The sequence below is a fragment of the Grus americana genome, chromosome 3 (assembly GCF_028858705.1).
Source record: "Grus americana isolate bGruAme1 chromosome 3, bGruAme1.mat, whole genome shotgun sequence".
NCBI lineage: Eukaryota > Metazoa > Chordata > Aves > Gruiformes > Gruidae > Grus > Grus americana.
In genome coordinates this window covers 67,933,120-67,952,074 of record NC_072854.1, presented here as the reverse complement: position 1 = coordinate 67,952,074, position 18,955 = coordinate 67,933,120, and the positions used below count along the sequence as shown (strand labels likewise).

General features: G+C 40.3%; 1 protein-coding gene across 2 annotated transcripts in view; it reads right to left on the bottom strand.

Annotated features, from left to right (window-relative positions):
* Nucleotides 1-763: 763 nt before the first annotated feature.
* TMEM242 (transmembrane protein 242) overlaps nt 764-18,955 on the bottom strand; it is a 29,269-nt gene continuing 11,077 nt past the window's right edge. For both annotated transcript variants that reach the window (XM_054822472.1, XM_054822473.1), the window contains one exon: nt 764-1,967. In XM_054822472.1, coding sequence (XP_054678447.1) covers nt 1,869-1,967 — 99 coding nt within the window. In that variant the 3' untranslated portion in view covers nt 764-1,868. The remainder of the gene's footprint in view (nt 1,968-18,955) is intronic.

Sequence of the window (18,955 nt, the reverse complement as noted above, 5' to 3'; positions counted from 1 at the left end):
CCATGCCCAGAAGGGACGGCTCTCTTGTGCCAGGACTAGCACTCGTCTAACCCTCAGAGGTGTAAAGCACAAGAAAGCCACTCATTTTTCTCCTGAGCTTCTCCTGAACTACGTTCTCATGCAGTCACTGGGCTGTGGGAGGTAAGCAAGGGTAGAGCGGCTCTTTTCAGAGGCAGCCAGCAGGCAGGTCATTCAGATGCTTTACACAATTCCAGGAGCAGCCATTCGTTTTAGTACGGTGCCAGCCACCCTCTGACCAGTCCTTTCTCCCTTTACTGTGCAGGGAACTTGGATGACTGTTTTAGGTGAGTAATTTCATCCAGATAAAGACAGACGACCTGAATCCCACCTTAGAAAGTGAAGGTAAGCAACCTTAAGGACATCATGCAATTTGCGTTTATTTATTTCAGTTTAGCATTTGACCAGTGTTAATGACGTGGTTAAACCTGGTAACTCAGCTCTAACGTGCGTAAGCGTAGGCAATATACACGTATCACCATGCACACAAACTAACAGTAATATGAAAATAGTACTGTTTTTCATGTGCATATGATGGCAGTATTCACCACAATTTATTTAATATTGGATTACAAGCATCAAGCTATGGAAAAGATGTCAACTATTACACTTCAATTGCTTTAAATATATTATTTTAATGCTGTCATGTTTCATAGGAAAACCATACTTCTCTATTATTCATCTGACATTTAAAGGGGTTTTTTAATGTTCTTTCCTAGGAATATAAAGACTTAATCACAAAAGACAGGTTTTAAGAGGACTTTATTAAATCTGACAATTGACTGATTGGACTGTGTGCAATTAATAAAAAGACCTGATAATTGAGGATTCAACAAAGGATTGATCACTGATAGCATTTTTTTATCTCTGCATTTTTACAGATCTACAGTTCTGCAAATACAATGTTTGAGTAAGACATTACTCTTCCCAGTTTACGCCCACACTTCATGAGATTACTGCAGTGTGGAAAATGTCACATTGCTTCTCTTGGTAGAAGAGCCACAGGAACACTGAAATACAAAAAACCCAGCCCTGCCCATACATTTTCTTTGCTGAAAATATTTGTGTAGGACAGACTGGGTGTCTCGCTATTTTATGCCTTTTTCACTTACAACTTAAATCGCTAGAGAAATATAGTAGTGACTTTTATGCAAACTATTGGATTCTCTATTGTGGGATCCAATAAAAAAAGTGAATACTGAGAAAACAGTACACTTTGTAGAGATCTCTTCTGATGCTCTACAGAGGAGCTCAGTAGGTCACTACTTGCATATTGGATGTTTTAAACTTTCCCTTCAGACATACAAAAATAGTTTGGTTTAGGTGTTTTCTCTGTTACAAATTGAAATAACTCCTTTATTTTTAGAAGAGTGCCCTAAAGGCTACTGAGCCTTTAGGCTCAGTAAAAGATCTGTTAGAATCGACTTGATGAAAGTACTGTTGTTTCCTAGAGAAATTTCCTAAAATTTCTCTTAATAAGTGGGCTGGGATAAGAGGTTATTGGGGTTTTGTCCTTATATTTACAACTGAAGATCAGTTTCTTCTTTAAGTCTTCAGAAGATAGTCTCTTTTCAAGTTGGATCCAAATTATGTTGCAGGGTTCATTTCTTCACAAATCAACTACACCAAGCATGCTGAACAGTACAATATAAATTGGTTTTGGGGTTTTTTGTTTTGTTTCATTTTGAATTCCCTTGCTGCTAGATGTTAATTGGCATCCCCAGGTTCAGTGACCTCAGTCAGTAGCTTGCTCAGTCTGTGTTTTCTTCTCTGTTTTTCAGATGGGAAACTTCTGCTACTTCCGCTCCTGTTCTTGCTGCAAGAGACGCCTCCAAACACCTCTGAGTCTTTCACTTGGATTTAAGTAAGTCTTCCCATTCAACGGTGCACTCACTGTTTTTAGGAATTGCTGGAAACATTGACTGCATTTTAGTTCGGAATTCTTTCATCTATAAAAGAGATTAAAAAATAAAATCTGTTAACTGTTAATAAGGAGCATCACGAACCCGGGCTTATTCCACAACATAAGCTGTGTGTGGTAACAAAGAGGTAAAAAGACTTTAACAGAAAATTAAGACTTTCCCTCTGATTATGTTGGTTCAATTAACAAAGTGAAAAACAGTGTGAAGGGACCCACAACAATGGCCCCTTCTAAAGCACCGGACTGGGGTGCCTAATTTGGACCACTTGCCTGAATGATTCACTACTGCTATATGAACTACTATACACACATACACACACATTTAAAATATTTTTGTTTGGAGGAAAATTATGTCCATAGAATGTGCCCATATTTTGACTGCAGTGCCTTTTTCTACACTTGTAATGGATTAAAGACCCAGTAGGTCTGTTCAAGGATTTTAAGACAAGGATTAAAGAAAAAATACTGGTCTATCAGTTTATCCCACCATATGGATACAGGTGGCAAAACAAAGTCTCATTCAAATTTATACATTAGTAGGAAGGAAAACAAGATTCGTAACAATACATACGACCAAACTTTTCTTTCATTGTTGTTAAATTAAAATGCTGTGAAAGAGGAAGTTTGCTAGTTTTATATTCTGCATATCACTACATTAATACCAATTGCCAAATCTGTATTTATGATAACGATTTTATCACCAATGTCTGATTCAATAGTTCTGGCAGGCCAGAACTGAAATTTAATTTCTTTAAAAATCACTTCTGTTTGAAGCTCATATTTAGATTTAGCAGGTTTCTTTCTTCCAAGATTTTTACATATATTTTTACACATAATACATTTTTAAAGGATAGGCATGGAAAATTCAAATCATTGAAAATCCTGTTATACAAACAGCAGGATGTACAGGGGAAGTTTTGGACTGCTATTTTTAGGAAGCTCTACAGAATCTATGACATTCATGCAGAGAAGACAGGATGTGGTATTCAAGCACTGGATGCAATAATCTCTTGAAGACCAAATGCTGTCTCAGGCAGAATGTCCCACAGAGAGGTTCCAGGAAATCTAGATATTCTAAACAGCCACATAGGCATCTTCTCTAATATGCCTATATTTTGCGCGTTATGGGCCATCAGGTTTTTTACAAATACCTTTGGGCCATTTTCTGCTCAAGTCCTCCTGCGTATGAATAATTCTGACAAAGAACTGGTCGTTTTTTAGAGAAATGTTGCTGGAATGCAATTTTTCAAGTTACAGCTGATACAAAGAATGAAACAATTCACAAAGAAATTACCAATCCTTTACTAAGACAAAAACTAACTCTGATGGATTAAAGCATTTTAGAACTCAAGTTTTTGTGTACAAATGCCTGGGTACTGGTAATCAAATAAAAATACATGTTATATAAAGTAGGAGGAAAATTCAAGCCAAATTAACCCTTTTGTTTTATCCTGATTGTGTTCTTATGTAAAAACTAATTCACTGTCTGCTTTAAATTTTATTCTGATCAGATAGCTGTTTTGATTAATTATTAGCTCTTGGTTTTTAAAAATCTTGGCAATCACCCACAATTGTTCCTAAACTAATATTTTTGTTTCTTATTTAAAACTGAAAAGCTCTCATAGACAGCTAATATTTCCAAGAATAATAAACACCAGTATCAGAGCTGACGTAGGGGAACAGCCCAAATTATATTAAACAATTGCTGACAATTAAACGTGAGTATTTACAATAGGAAATGCTTTAGGAGCTTTGGCTTAGCTGTTTTTTCCAGTCCTCTGTAATTAAGTTGCCCCAGTTCTCTAATGTGCGGAAAGTATTCAATTTACTTAATATTTTTTACTTCCTAAAGAGTTAACCAACTCTCCTACTCTTTCATAGAAGTACTATCCGGGTGTTTGATAACACAGGAATGGTCAGATCCTATCCTGATGTAAACTGCTGTAGCTCCGTTGGTATAACTGGAAATAAAACATTTTATACCAGCTAATGATCTGGCGCAACGTGGATTTTTTTTGTTTCTCAACTCTGACTTTTAAATTTCTTTTAGTGTCAAATTTAAACGATGCACTTGCATGCCCTACAGGACACCTCTGTTACTCCACTGAAGACACACAAAACCCAAGGAAAACTGAAAGAAATTATATAAAGCCTCCAAAAAGAGAATGACTGGGGGGAGAGCCATTCAGAAAACTACAGTGCTTCCTCACCTTAACAGCTACCTTACAATTACTAACATGGCAAACCCTAACCCTTGAATGCAAAAAGCAATCTTGTCTGGGAAATAAAACACTACAGCTCTGTTCTGAAAGAATAAAGGTATTTATTTAGAAAGCACTAAAATACTGCTAGCAGCTGCAGGTTTAAGAATATTGAGATTCTTCTCCCCTCAGAACACTAATTTATGTTCTGCAGGTAAAAGCAACTCATTTCCTGGAAAAGCAATTTTTCCTTAACACGTGGACTAAATCTGAAATATTCAACATCTTCCTTTTGCTTTTAAGACTCCCTGAGAAATTTCCTCAGCCTCATCTTCTCAGATTTTGATGCTTATTTGTAAAACCACTTTGCAAGCGATGCTAGACTCAATGTCTCATTTACCACTTCCTCTCTTGCCAGCATCTATGCCCTTTTCCACAAGCCCCTTCCCACACAAAAAACAGTTTTTCATTGCAATTCACAACTTCGACCGTGTTTTATATTTTTTCACAAACTTTCTTCCTTTGTGATTCCTGGACAGCAAGCTATTTTAATAAATCACAATGCCAAGCTGATCACCACTGTGCATTGCCTTCTCAGCGTTATACTTTAGGTTGTCAGCTAGTTAAGAAGGACATTACCTACAGTGACAGGCATGGGCCTCACCAATACATAATGTCTTCACAGCGGGTCTAAATGGGGCCAATTTCTTCACGATACAAATGTCACAGCTACTAACGCTTACTAGAAGCTCTCATTTCTATACAAGTTAAAAGATACCGCACCCTATTATTTCTCTCCACAACAGTTTTTGAGTTCTCACTAATAATACATTAGGCAACGTAATTAGTACTAGTCACAGATTTCTACTTTCCCAGTCTCCCTCTCCTCCCAGTAAGAAAGTGCAGTACAGGATTTCATTAGGGCTTTGATCTGGACTTCTAAGGTATCTGCCCTTTCTCTTCTGTTCCACTAACACTGCCAGCTTCTGAGTTTCTTCCTCCATTTGCACATTTGTGCTTGTTGCTATCCTGAATGGACTTCCAAATCCCAGCCACTGTCCTCCCTGCACTCAGAGCTCCGCTAAAGCTCACTTGCCACACTGCCTAAAAGCATGGAGAAGACTTTTAAAAATAACTACTCTCTGATGTAATGGAACCAATGTATACATACAAAAATAACCATGGAAACAGCATCCCAAAGTTCCTATCCCTTCTCTCCCAGTGCCTATGTCTGCCTGCTTATGAACCCTTCTAGTATTAAATTTTAGGCTGTGACTTCTTTCAGCTCAATATCGTGGGCCTTGACTGGCCAAATTCTATTTAATATATTTATATATTTAGGACTAAATTTGTCCTCCAAAGTAACTCATTGGCCTTGGGGTTGTTCTTGCTTGCATTTGGTTGACAGTATCATACCAGGCCCACTGTAACTTCAGAGAATCCCTGTAGTGAAGGTAAAATTTGTTCGTTAAACATGAAAACTAGCTGTCCTTCAATGAACTGGGCTTACTAGTGTCCAGTCACCTCCTGCAGTGTGGTGAGCTTCTTGTGAAGATGATGAATCTAGCTTTGTGTTCTATGAATACTGCACACTTGAGGTGCAAGAACTGGGACCTTGGCTTTACCTGCTTTACCTCTTGGGGACAAGAACACTTCTTGATGAAGGAAATGCTGCAATTAGGAATCTGTGTCTTGCCTTGCTTTTTCTTTTTAGTAGGCATGCCGCTCAGGAGGTCTCCCTCTCTGGAAATCTTCTCCTGTATTTCCTCCAGATTCCACAATACACATGCCAGCAGTCTCACATCAAAAGGCATTAATTTAATTATGAAAGCTAATGTGCTATGTACTAAGTACTGGAATGTTTTGAAATAATTCACTGAAATGGCGGCCTCTTTATTACTGTCAGCCACACTGACACTGGGGTTCTCGGTTCAACTGTGATAATGTCTTCAATTAATAGTGTAGTAAACCGAGCACTAAAAGCTGAATGTATTTTACCTCTTTCTGCTGCCTTCAGTATCACGGGCCGCTCTCTCAGCTGCTGCTTCTGAACCTAGTGGTACATGAACGATTTGTAATACATTTCTTGATTTAACATTCCAGCATTCTCTGTTCCTGGAGGCAACTCTCTGAAGTGAATTTCACTCAAGTGAATTTTATTTTTTTTTATCACAGATATTGCAAAGCTTGACACTGTTTTTCCCTGCCAAATAAATTACAGTAACTGTTCCACCTCTGACTGTCAGGCTTCTTTCTAAAAGGGTATCATCTACCTTACTGCATTAAATAATCTGTAATAGCTACAGATCACTGTTATTTTCTTATCTTAACCTAATGATCCTGCCTCAGGTGGCAAAAATACAGGGACCTAAAAGCATCTTCCATTTAATAATCTCTTTTTAATGTACATCGTTGACAGAATGTCACGCAAAAATTGGGATTGCGCTATTACTGAGAGCACTTATGTGGCCGTTCGTATTAAAATGAATGGAAGAGGGGCTAAAAGAGTCTATTTGAATCCTAGAATGAAAGTTTTATGAAGAAATGTTCTCTTTAATGTCTGACATTCATAATAGGCTAACCCAGATTCTAGGAATTATTAGTTTCCTATTTCAGTGCTCGTACCAGTAAGAACTGCTTACATTAGCTTCCAAGTGAAATGAGGTTAGATGCCCTGAACTGGAATATCGACTGGCAGCAGGATACAGTATGTACGTGCCCTGCGTTCTCTTCAGCCACCTTCCATTTCACAAGGCATGAAGACAAGATGGGCTGCCCTGGATTAAAGAGCATTAAAGAGGATTATTCTTGCCACCTCTTCCCAAATCTTAAAATGATTGCTGTCGCCCTTGTTAGCAAATGATTACCAAGGTCTGCATACAGAAATAGCGAGTTATTTGTAGAAAACGGCAAGCACTGAGCCCTTGGAGTACTTGAAGAGCAGAGCAGACAGCCTGCTGACTGAAGGTGATTCTCTGATTCTCAGTGTAAAATGGGGCACTCACTGCAGGTCACCCTGTGCCGGTTTGCACGCTGACCTCTAAAATAAGCGTAGAAAATAGAGCCCTGGTTCATATTCATAGATCTTGCACTTCATTGGCAAAGGTATTATGAATGTTCGGATTATTCAGAACTACAGGTCTATGAAAACTGTCCTCAGAGGGTCAATCCTAGCAGTATACATCCTAATATTTAACTCTCTTACACCATACTGGCATAGTGCACTGTTCACAAACTGTTTGCTGATGCCAGTGTTTCAGGCTTGCATAGAGAAAAGCAGCAGTAGAATTTTGTTAAACCATCTAGAGAAACCAAGAGCTCATATTAACCCCCTGTCCCATGGAGACTTACACGCATGCTTAACCTAATGCAGTGTTGACTGCTCTCTTTGAAATCAGAGAGCCGTTTACAATGCCTAAAATTAAACGAACGTATACACATATTTTTCCAGAAACATATCGCTATAAATCCTGTGTAATTGGGTAAAACATGTCCTGTGCTTTTTAAAAGAAAAACAACATGAAAATAACCCAAGTGAACTTTACAGGGAGAGGTGGAGAGGACCGTCACTGTTTAGAGCAAAGCTGTCACAGTTCCCAAACCATTATACATATGTAGCCTCCCACGGCTACTACATATTCTGTCTTAAATTACTGGTGAGCTACTAAGAGCTGTCAAGTCACAAGGGTCAGGCAGTCTCTTTTCCAGTGATTGGGTCACATGAAGAGATAAAACACATGAAATACTTCCCTCACATTACTTTTCCAAGTGTCACTTTTCCATGTCACTCATTCGTAAATGAATGCATTTCACAAATGGGAAGATAGCTGGTCTACATCACAAACGTGTTTTACTAACCTCACTCTGTTTGATTTAATTTCGGTGTGAATGCTACTTAGCTCCCAAAAGTGGGATTGTGAACTGGTAGCCTCAAAGTATCTTTCTATACATCTATCATAAAAGGAAGATGCCATTCCAGTAGAAAAGCCTAAAAAAACCCACAACTGTTCTGGTTTAAGGCTAGATTATTTTGAATTAAAAAAAAAGGGAAATAATTAGCTAATTATGATCAACGGGAAAGACAGCTATTAACTTATATACACCAAGACAGTAATTTTGTAAACCACAATCTGGAAAAAAAAAAGTAATTTCCTTAGGTTCAGAGATACAGGAGTATCCTTTGAAATTTTATACATTCCATGTTGATCTTTCTGAAATAAAATGCCAAGAACTTAAGTTTTTGTAGTATATGCTATCTCAAAGTAGATGAAGTCAGTGTCTCATTCTCAAGCCTATTCTCATTGACTTCAGTGATGCTGCATCAGGCTTCAAAATAAAAGTAATGGTAGAAAGTCTGGATTATACTATCTTGTTGCAAAAGCCTTTCATGCCATGCAGAAAAATGGAGTGAAATACTATTGATATTACTGAGGAACACACCATTTATTTCTGTTACTTTGAAATCTGGGTGCCCCGAAAGGACATCCATGTGATTAATCTATTACAGTATATTAGTCATTGCTCCTTAGTCACCCTGCGCAATTTGAAAAATTAAGATTAAAGTAATTTAAAATATAAACTAGTTAAATATCTAAATGTATAAAGCAAAGTTAGTTAATGGCCTCAAAATCTCAGGATGAGCATCCCAACTCTGTAAGCTCTTCTGTGCTGTAATTTGGGTTTCTGAATTAAATTAAAAATATGAATTGTCTGCAAGCAGGCAGTTCCTGAAAAGGGCAACCTGAGTAATTTTTTTTCCTCTGTATGTCCAGGAATTCATGGTATGTATCATCCACAAGTGAGGCTGATGGCTGGGAAAAGAGCCAGCACAAAACCAAAACTCTTCAGTGATGCGTAAGCCTCGATGCCACGACTGGGGCTGAATTCCACACAGGAAACCTGTGAGAGCCAGTGTGACAGCCAGGGCCAGGCAGGGACGGCTGGGTGCCCCCAGGCAAGCAGAGCAGCTGGGGTCTTGGACCAGAGACGCGTAAGACAAGTGTGGCCATCCCACCACACTTAACAAAGCACAGGAAGATCCCACGGGACTAAGATGTAGCACAAATAATTCGCACCTATCAAGTAAGTTTTTATTCAGATTGTAGTTGTACACGTATAGTTTGCAGTTACATGCAGCTGAGAAGTGGATCAACCCACTTGTCCACTTACAGCGATGTGGAACTGTTCCACAGAGGCAATTTCAAACCACAGGCTGAACATGGTTTTATTCTTTCTAGCTTCTTAACAGGTTGGTGGCAGCTAACAGCTACGAGTCTCTCCCAAGACACAGCAGAGTAATTCCTCAAGACAGCTACAGTTAGTCTTCCCATATTCTTGAAATACTTACTTACAGCTGTCCCTATTCATAATGCAGATGTAGCAGCTTTCCAGGAGGAAAATTATGATCTTATTCCTTGAATAAGCATTCTGCCTTATCAAGTTTACCGTGAAGTTCACAGGTTACTTTTTTTTTCTTTACTTCTTGGATAAAATACTAGCAGTACATATGTGTGGAGGCAAGTCTTCTCTGCACCAAACTAATTAGGCAATATAAGCAGTACAGAAAAACCTTGTATAAAGAGGAGGAGGAAGTGCTAACTTGTACTAGTACTCCATCTTCTTTCTACAAGCTTGAATTTAAATAAGTATTGAGGAAATAAAAGACCGTTAAAAAAATTGGACAGATCGGATTTATATTGGAATGTATGATCATGAAGTAGCAAGGAAAAGATACGCTTTTGCTATGCAAACTTCATGAATAATACTTAGGTGAGGATTAAATACAACTAATATTAAAAAATAGCAACAACAAAAAATGTTGCTTTTATAGCAACATTTGTTCATTTATGAAATAGCACAAAAATTTCAGCCACTGCAATACGCCTATACTTGGCTGAGATCTATAGATCTTAGTACTATTTACAGATGCCAAAAGCAATAATTTTTGAAGACTATGTGTCCATGTTCTCATTTTATTTTTTAAATTTTTTAATCCATCCTTAAAGCCAATACTCCTTTGTATTTATACTGTACCTATGACTATAGTCTCACAAAATTATATCAAAGACCTCTCAAAATAAGTGGGGGCATGTTGTTATTTCTATGCTTAAAATGGTGATTTAGAGGTTAGATTTCCTCTAGAGAAAAGTAGCCTGCCTAGGAAACGTCCTTACTAACAAAACCACGGCAAGCATATACTCTCTGTATCGCTTTTAATTGTTTTAGATGTCTCTACACAGCTGTGCAATTGTTTTAGACTGTTAATATTTTAAAGTTTAAGATCAATGAAACCCAGGATATTTCATTAGGAGTCACCATAAAAATGATAAACTAATATTTTATAACTATATTAGTCACAAATTACTAGGCAATTTTTCTCACTATTTCCCCAGCTTTCCATGGAACAGATGCGGAAGCAACAATCAGAATCTCACAAACCTACATATGAATCGTCCTGGCCCTTTTCCTATGGGAGAAAAAATGCTTTTCTTTCTGAGAAAATAAAACCTAGTTTATCGAGGGCATGAAGAGCAAAAGGGCTCTTAAAGCATAATTTATCTTGTTTGCTAATTGTTGTATGCTTCAGTCTCCAAGGGCTGAGGTTATTGTTCTGCTTTTAAAAGAAGGCTCATAATTGCTCATAGTTTAAAAAAAACCAAAACATCAGGCATTCATAGGTATGTTTTAATACCCGTCAAGTATTCTATAGCTGCAAGTTTAATTAAAAACAAAAACCTTCTTATTTAAAACATGGGTTTACAACTCAACTGTAACTCCTATAAAATTGTGAAACTAACATTTTTCCAAGCAACAAAAAGGTGTAGTGGATCATAACACCTGTAGAATAAGTAAATAAAATAAGTTTTAATTTTTGGAAACTTTCATGAAAATACTTGTTTAGGTCAACTGTAACAACAGGGGTTTTAAGATCATTTTGAATTTTTTAGTTTTAATTTTTTTTACTGAGTGAAACCACTTATTCTACAACTAAAAATTTTAAAACTTCATTGAGCATTTCATATAGAGGATGTTGAAATAAGATGTTTCAACTTGTGGGAATTGCACCCAAGAGGTTAAAAACACAGGTGTCCGCTTATCTCATACAAACTGTGGATAGAGATCCGCAAGGTTGGTATGAGAAGCAGCCGAAGGAGGGAGTCTTACAGCAGCAAGACGGCCCTGTTTTGGCTAGAGAAAGCGGAATAAACAGATAGACGGTTTCTACATAGAATTTTGAAGGCCACAGTGCCCGGAGCCAGACCTTTTGCTTCATTATCCACAAAATGAATACTAAAGTTGACACCCCTAAATATGCTAATGAGCTAAAAGGACTACATGCTAAACATATATGACTAGAGTACTCGACTCTCCACCCAAATCATGTTAAACGTCACCCCTGGGAGGGAACAACTAAGCTGGGGTATAAAGGATATTGAGGAAGTTACCCCCGGAGGGGGAGAGAAGAAATTGAGGACCTCGAAGAGGCCGTCGACGGGCTGTGCTCCTTCTCCTCCACCTAAGACAGGGATGCCTTCTCGGTAAGCAATTGCGATTTCATCCTTTCGGTGAGAAGGGAGTTTAGAAAGCAAGGGGGTCCCTTCTGAGCCTCGTGACTCAACGGGAGGGCACCCCTCAGCCACGCATCAAACTTTACCTTTTACATGACAGAAAATTGGCATAGTCGGCAGGATTGCCATGGATAAACTGCTGCGAAAATATAACAGTACACCACCCCAAGTGGGAATAGAATGGGCCCAAAAATATTGGAGAGATGAGGACAAAGTGGTAGAGCGGACAGAACTGTGCAGAATCGAGCAAAAGATCAACGAAGGTAAAGGCAAAGGAATTGTTTGTGCGGTGTTGGGGGCTTGTTTATCTTGCGCGCAAAAAGAGATCAAAACCTCCCCTTCCCCTGAACGAATTGCAGATGTAGAATATGCCTCTCTAAAGTCGGAAAATGAAGTATTGAAAACATCACTGACTTTAGAAAGGGAGGAAAATGAGAAATTGAAAACATCATTAACTTTGGAAAAAGAAAACAATGAGAAATTGGGAACACGAGTAGATTCTCTCATGTCAGACAACCAAAACTTAAATACGGAAATTAGGGAACTTAAATTGCTAGTAGCCACATTTGAAAGGCGAGAAAAACAGCTGCAGGAAAACTTACTAAATTTCTTACTAGATCAAATGCCGTCCTCAGTCTCAGCTAAACAAGTCCACAAATTAATACACTGTGCAGACCCCGAGACGTGGGATGGAGACATTTGGAATGATAATGACGATGATGAATTGGTGGCAGATTCTGTTCTTACCCCCAAATCCGTGCCTATGCGACCGTTAATTAAAACCAAAACTACAGATGAGGGGGATGACGATGTTTGTACTACGGTACACACCATTCCTTGGTCTCCTGCTGAATTGGCCAAGTTGCAGGAAAAGTATTCCAGGCATCTGGAGGAGTCTGAGACAGAATATGTGTGGCGAGTCTCCCTTACGGGGGGGGATCGAATCTTACTGAGCGAGGTAGAAGCTGAAGGCTACTGGGGTCCTGGAGTGTTTTTAACCACTACACCGGGCGATCATAATTATTCATTAACAATGCGGGCTGCTAACTGGGCTGGCAGCATAGATCCGCAAGACAGAGGAGAACCCCTTGTTATCAAAACCTCAGGATTCTCCGACTTGGTTGTGTCTGTACAAAAGGCAGCCTGCATACAAGCGATGTATGAGAGGGATATGTTGAGGAGATCCCCAATGCTAGCCCCTGTTGATCCAGCACAATTAACTCCTCTTATCCGTGGACTCCCGGATAGTCTAAAGACATATGTAGCCAGTGTCCAGGACAGGATTAGAGCCACTCAGGAGGCCAGTGCTGGACCTTACCATGCACGCCGAGCAGGGAGACCTAATTATAGGAATCAGCAGATTCCCACCTGGAATGAGTTTGTACAAGAGTTAGTGAGTTATGGGCGCCGCATGGGCTGGATCGAACCGACCACCGGGAAAACACCACAACCACCCCCTCGGCGAGTTCGTCAGGTTCGTAGCACTAAGCTTAAACCAGAGTGCACACCTAAGTTTGATAAGGAACGTAACGACCTGTGGCGCAGAGCCCTGGCGATGGGAGTGCCACGACAGATACTATATGGCACACCCACCACTGACCTCCGAGCTCTGGTACATTCACTAAGCCAAAGAATTAATTCAGCAGGGAGTAGCCAGACAACAGGAAAGAAACCGATTCCTGCTAGATCTGTGCCCTCAGCCCTGCAGCACAACTTAATTGATTTAACAGATACCCCTGCTGCCCCAACAAAAAACTTGCATCCCCGGGGAGGGCAGTGAGCCACCCTGCCCAGCGAGTACTAGCTATGCAATGGCTCTCTAATAAGCATCACAAACCTATCATTGCTATTCCAGTAGGACCACAGAGAATTTTTACAAATTTCCTCATTGATACGGGTGCGCAAACGTCAGTAATCACCAAGGAGATCGTGGAATGCCTAAATATAAAACCCGGTCACTGTAAGGCAAAATTAACAGGGATTGATGGGATCATAAAGGAACGCCCTAGAGCAAAAATTGCCCTTTGGCTCCCGGGTGAAAAGAAATTGACCCGCACTGAAGTATTAGTCAGTGCTGCTAGTACTAACATATTGGGGTTTGATGTGTTGTATGGCAGAGTGTGGAAACTCCCTGATGGGTCAGTCTGGAGTTTTGCCAGACAAGGTGATGGAGAAATAGTATGGCTTTAAGAGGATGAGCCTAAAGCTATAAAGTTATTAGAAATGTCTGTACCTTTACCCCCATTGAAAATTACTAATGTAAAGCAGTACCCCCTGCCAGCAGCTGCACATTCGGGCATTGATGGGGTAGTAACAGATTTGGAAAAGAGAGGTGTTATTACTCACACACACTTCCTCTATAATTCTCCTGTCTGGCCAGTAAAAAACCCGAATGGACAGTGGTGTCTTACAATTGATTATAGGCGACTGAGTGCCAATATTGCACCTTTAATGGCAGCCGTACCAAACATTGCAGAATTAGTAACCCAAACTTGGGAAGTGAAAGATAGCTCTGGAAAACTCCATCAAATCAGTACTGGATGGATAGTACCCATTTTCTAATCTACTATCTGCCGGTCAAATGAAGACCGAGCACTTCTTCTTTTGTGTTCACAGGTACTCCGAATACCAGGAAATTGCACCAGGGATCATGGACTCCCCTATATCAATCTAACATGGCACAGTGAGGAAGGGAAACATGTTTTATAATGGACCCCTAAGGGAAATGGAAGCATAGGTAACTGCAATATTACTAAACCACCGAAGTTTGAGACTGGTGATGAAACAACTGGGACAATCTATCATCCTTCTGGAGACCAGTGCACCAACACACCACGGGGAATGAGTATACCCAGGGTGTGGGGAGCACACCAACATGGTGATTGGGCTTATATGCAGATTACTGACTGGTGCATTGATTGGAATAAGACCATTGGATTACCAGACAATTGCATACATGTCAGTGTCTAATATGCAAACTTTAATATTTCTTGCTTAGATAGTCCAAAAGGTCATAATTGGAATTGTACTAAAGTTTATAATTGCAGTAGTCGAGAAATCAAAATCCAGAGACCAGGCCCGATAGCTCAAGCCCTCTGATTAGGTTGTATTTGTCATAATTGCACCACTTCAATGACACTCGGTCTCATTTGACAAACAATGATACCTGTTCTGATATAATTTGTTCAAAACTCAGTATATCCTCTATGGGACACACTGTGTGGGTTAGTAGTGATGGAACTTGGACCACAGACTTATCCGTGGAGGGCCAACAACGTCAACACACACTGGGACTGTTAACACTTTGCCGCCTCTGGAGGAAGCAACCTCTCGTACCAGCTCTGTGGGGACGAATCAAAAGACAATCAAAAGACCCCTGGCCACATCCGACAACAGGAACTGTGGCTGGATGGGTTCGGGAATCAATTTTCACACCTCAAATAACAGCATTCCAGAATTGAATGATGTTATATAACCTCACTAGACATTTTGAAGCATTGGCTACTGCAACTTGTGTCGGGTTGGAAGAATTGAATACACAGCTACAGGGTACATCGACAATGGCATTACAGAACAGACTGACATTAGATTTGCTGTTATTGCATGAAAATGGAGTGTGTGGATACTTGAACTTAGCCAACAACACTTGCTGTATCCACATACCAAATGTAACACAAAACCTTAACAAACAATTAGAGCATATGAAGCATGTAGCAAAAGCAGAGACCTTAGAGGAAGCATGGAAGTAGGATGGTTGAACAAACTTTTACATGGTTTAGGATTCTCACTATCACGATGGCTTGCTTCTTTATTGCAATTCATATTGATAATAATCATTATGATTGTTTTGTTTTGTGTATTATCAGCTTGCATCAAATCTATGCTAACCTGGGTATTCATTCGTCAAGTACATGTGGCATCTGGGTGGACGGAATTGGAGCTGCACCAGAGTAAAGAGGAAATAACTTCAAACGTAAGGGATACTCCCCAGATTGACTTTATACAAACATGATCTGGATCTCGAATCGAGTGACTATAGTCACGGGGTGAATGATGTAGGAATTGTACCTAAGAGGTTAAAAACACAGGTGTCCGCTCTTGTACAAACATTGTGGATGGAGATCCGCAAGGTTGGTATGAGAAGCAGCCGAAGGAGGGAGTCTTACAGCAGCAAGACGGCCCTGTTTTGGCTAGAGAAAGCGGAATAAACAGATAGACGGTTTCTACATAGAATTTTGAAGGCCACGGTGCCCGGAGCCAGACCTTTTGCTTCATTATCCACAAAATGAATATTAAAGTTGACACCCCTAAATATGCTAATGAGCTAAAAGGACTACATGCTAAACATATATGACTAGAGTACTCGACTCTCCACCCAAATCATGTTAAACGTCACCCCTGGGAGGGAACAACTAAGCTGGGGTATAAAGGATATTGAGGAAGTTACCCCCGGAGGGGGAGAGAAGAAATTGAAGACCTCAAAGAGGCCATCGACGGGCTGTGCTCCTTCTCCTCCACCCAAGACAGGGATGCCTTCTCGGTAAGCAATTGTGATTTCACCCTTTTGGTGAGAATACCCGGGATAGTATTTTGCTAGAATTATAATTATAATCATAGACATATATTAGCGCTATTGCAGTGAGTGCATTTATCAACGGCAATTCCAAACTCTTTAAATCTGTCGCTTTGATAAACTTTCTACTAGTTTCAACTTCACGAAACTGAGTCGGTATAAGTTATTTGGGGGCTCTGACAGGCAAACGTTGACTCTGGTAAGAGGCTATATATATAATCCTTTAGACATGAACCACTGACCAAGTCTGAGACTAAGACTGCACCTAGCCGCACCTAGGCTCCTCTCTGAGAAAGAGTTTAGAAAGCAAGGGGGTCCTTTCTGAACCTCATGACTCAATGGGAGGGCCTCCCTCAGCCACACATCAGACTTTACCTTTTACATGACACTGCTACTATTTAACTTAAAAAAAAAAATAATCATGAATTGGCCAAATCCATTCTCTTCTATAAAATTTATTTCAATACCTCTGTGTTTCGCATCAGAAAACAGCCCACTGCACCAGGGGTGGACGGCTACAGAGTTCTGAGGTTGCAAGCTCAAAACCCCATAATATAATGCCATGAAAGATGCCATGATGGGGAAGTTATTAAATAGCAAATGCACGTGTTTAAAAATGTGCCATTTTGTTTCAAGTCATATGTCAGTTATTAAATTTGTGTTCAATGTTGCACATGTCCTTCTATTTTGTGAAGTGCCTCAGGGAGGAAGGCTGTGGGTGTGCCTGGACAAGCCCAGGGTTCAGATGAGGAGTGCCCTTTGGAATCAAATCTCCCAGTTGTCCATGCTTACTGGTCATGAGTTTGTGTACTGCTGAACAGTCTCAAAATGCATGAACTGGGTTTCTTTAGGGCGACACAAAACTGAAGATGCATTCTAGGAGCACACATAACATACTCGCACTGCAAATAGGCATTCAAGCCTTGGGGCAAGGCCAGAGTCAGTTCAAATTTTAAAAATGCCTTGGAATGGTTGTAGATGTCAGGTCCTCCGCCTCAAGTTGCTTCACTGGCCCAGTGTTGTTGGTCAATGTTACTTGCTAATATAGACAGAGCTTCAATGCCCAGAGATAATCAAAGGTGGACTGATTTTAAAATATTTTCCTAAGAGACTGCAGGAAACAAGTTAAAAAAGTCTGATCATTACTGACAGCTGGTTATTTTCTGCAAAAGGTACAATATAAAACTAGATAACCACCACCTCCTAGGTTCTGAAAATGAAGATTTCTCTTTTACATTATTGAAAAAGAGAACTTAAAACATCATCAAACCAAGTCCTCACTGATCCATCACTTCTCCATTTAGGGATAAGAGTTGACTAGAATTTAGTAGGGTTTATTACTTACCAGCCTGCCCTCAGATTACAGCAGTGGTAACTGCAGTCAGGGGATATTAACAACCCAACCTGAGACAGCGTAAAATCTTTTATATCCCTTACCAAGATATAAAGATCAGTTACCTACTACCACCCCTGGGTTTTCACACTGGCATAAAAAGCAGCAGACTGTAAAGCTACGGGGAACCACCTTTAACAATAAAGCCACTTAAAAGCTGAAAGCAGGCATTGCCACAGCACTGTTTTAAGAACAAAAAAACCCACAAAGATTAAATAAAAATATAGTATCACCAAAGCTGGTGCATCACCTCAGCGTCTGGAACAGATCTTAGCAACGACTTGCTTCTGCGGCAAATACAGGCTGTCTCAGAAGGTGTACGGATGAGGCACCCTGAACTGTGGCTTCAGTTTCCTTCCACAAGACAAACTGCTGAACAATCGTGATGCTGCTTCAGAATGATGGACATAGATTAATTACAGCAATTATAACTCATCAAGGAAATATTGTGCCAGTTTGCTCTTGTCATTTCACCTCTGACTTTGTAAGTGATGACAAGATAATTTAAACAGTCACAAAGCTTAGAGTAATACATATTTTTATCAATCACCCACTATCCCGTCAATAATTTATGCTCATAGGAAACACATCCCCGCACATTAAAAATCATTGCATTTTGGCAACGATACCACGTGAAACCACTCTTCTGGGCTCTAACTAACGGTTAGAGCAGTTTTCCACTACTGCAATGCTTGTTTAAAACTCCGTGCGGCTATAAAACGATTAAACCCGTTCATTCCGTCAGCGTGAAGAAGCAGCCGGGCCGATTCCCGCGCACGGGCCGCCAGTGCTGCTGTTCCCGCCAGCGCCAGCAGGTGGCGCCGCGGTGCAGCAGAGCTCCCCCCACGCCCCTGCGCCCCCGCCCCGGGGCACAACCTGGCCTGCTCATCGGCGCTCGGCAGCTCAGGAGAGTCATACAGGCTTCCCCCCCCCCCAAAAAAAAAAACCAACCCACCAGAAATCGTAGCAGCACCTTGCTAGTTTAGTTTTACCCTCTCAGGTGCGTGGGTGATGCTCACCACCTCTTCTTGTACACAATGTCACAATGGATTTACAGCAGGTACGCTGACATAATGATTCGGACAATTCAGTGACACCAACTGAATAGTCCATCGTTTCAAAACAGTGCATGGCTAACGCAAGCAGAGTTCAAAGCACAAAGAACACTGAGCACATCTTCCACTGCACTTCTCCAAATTCAGCTTTGCTGTCCTCCTGCTGCAGAGCCACCCAAGCTCTGCCATGCACCAACTTCAGCCGTCTCCACAGGCTGGCCAGTCA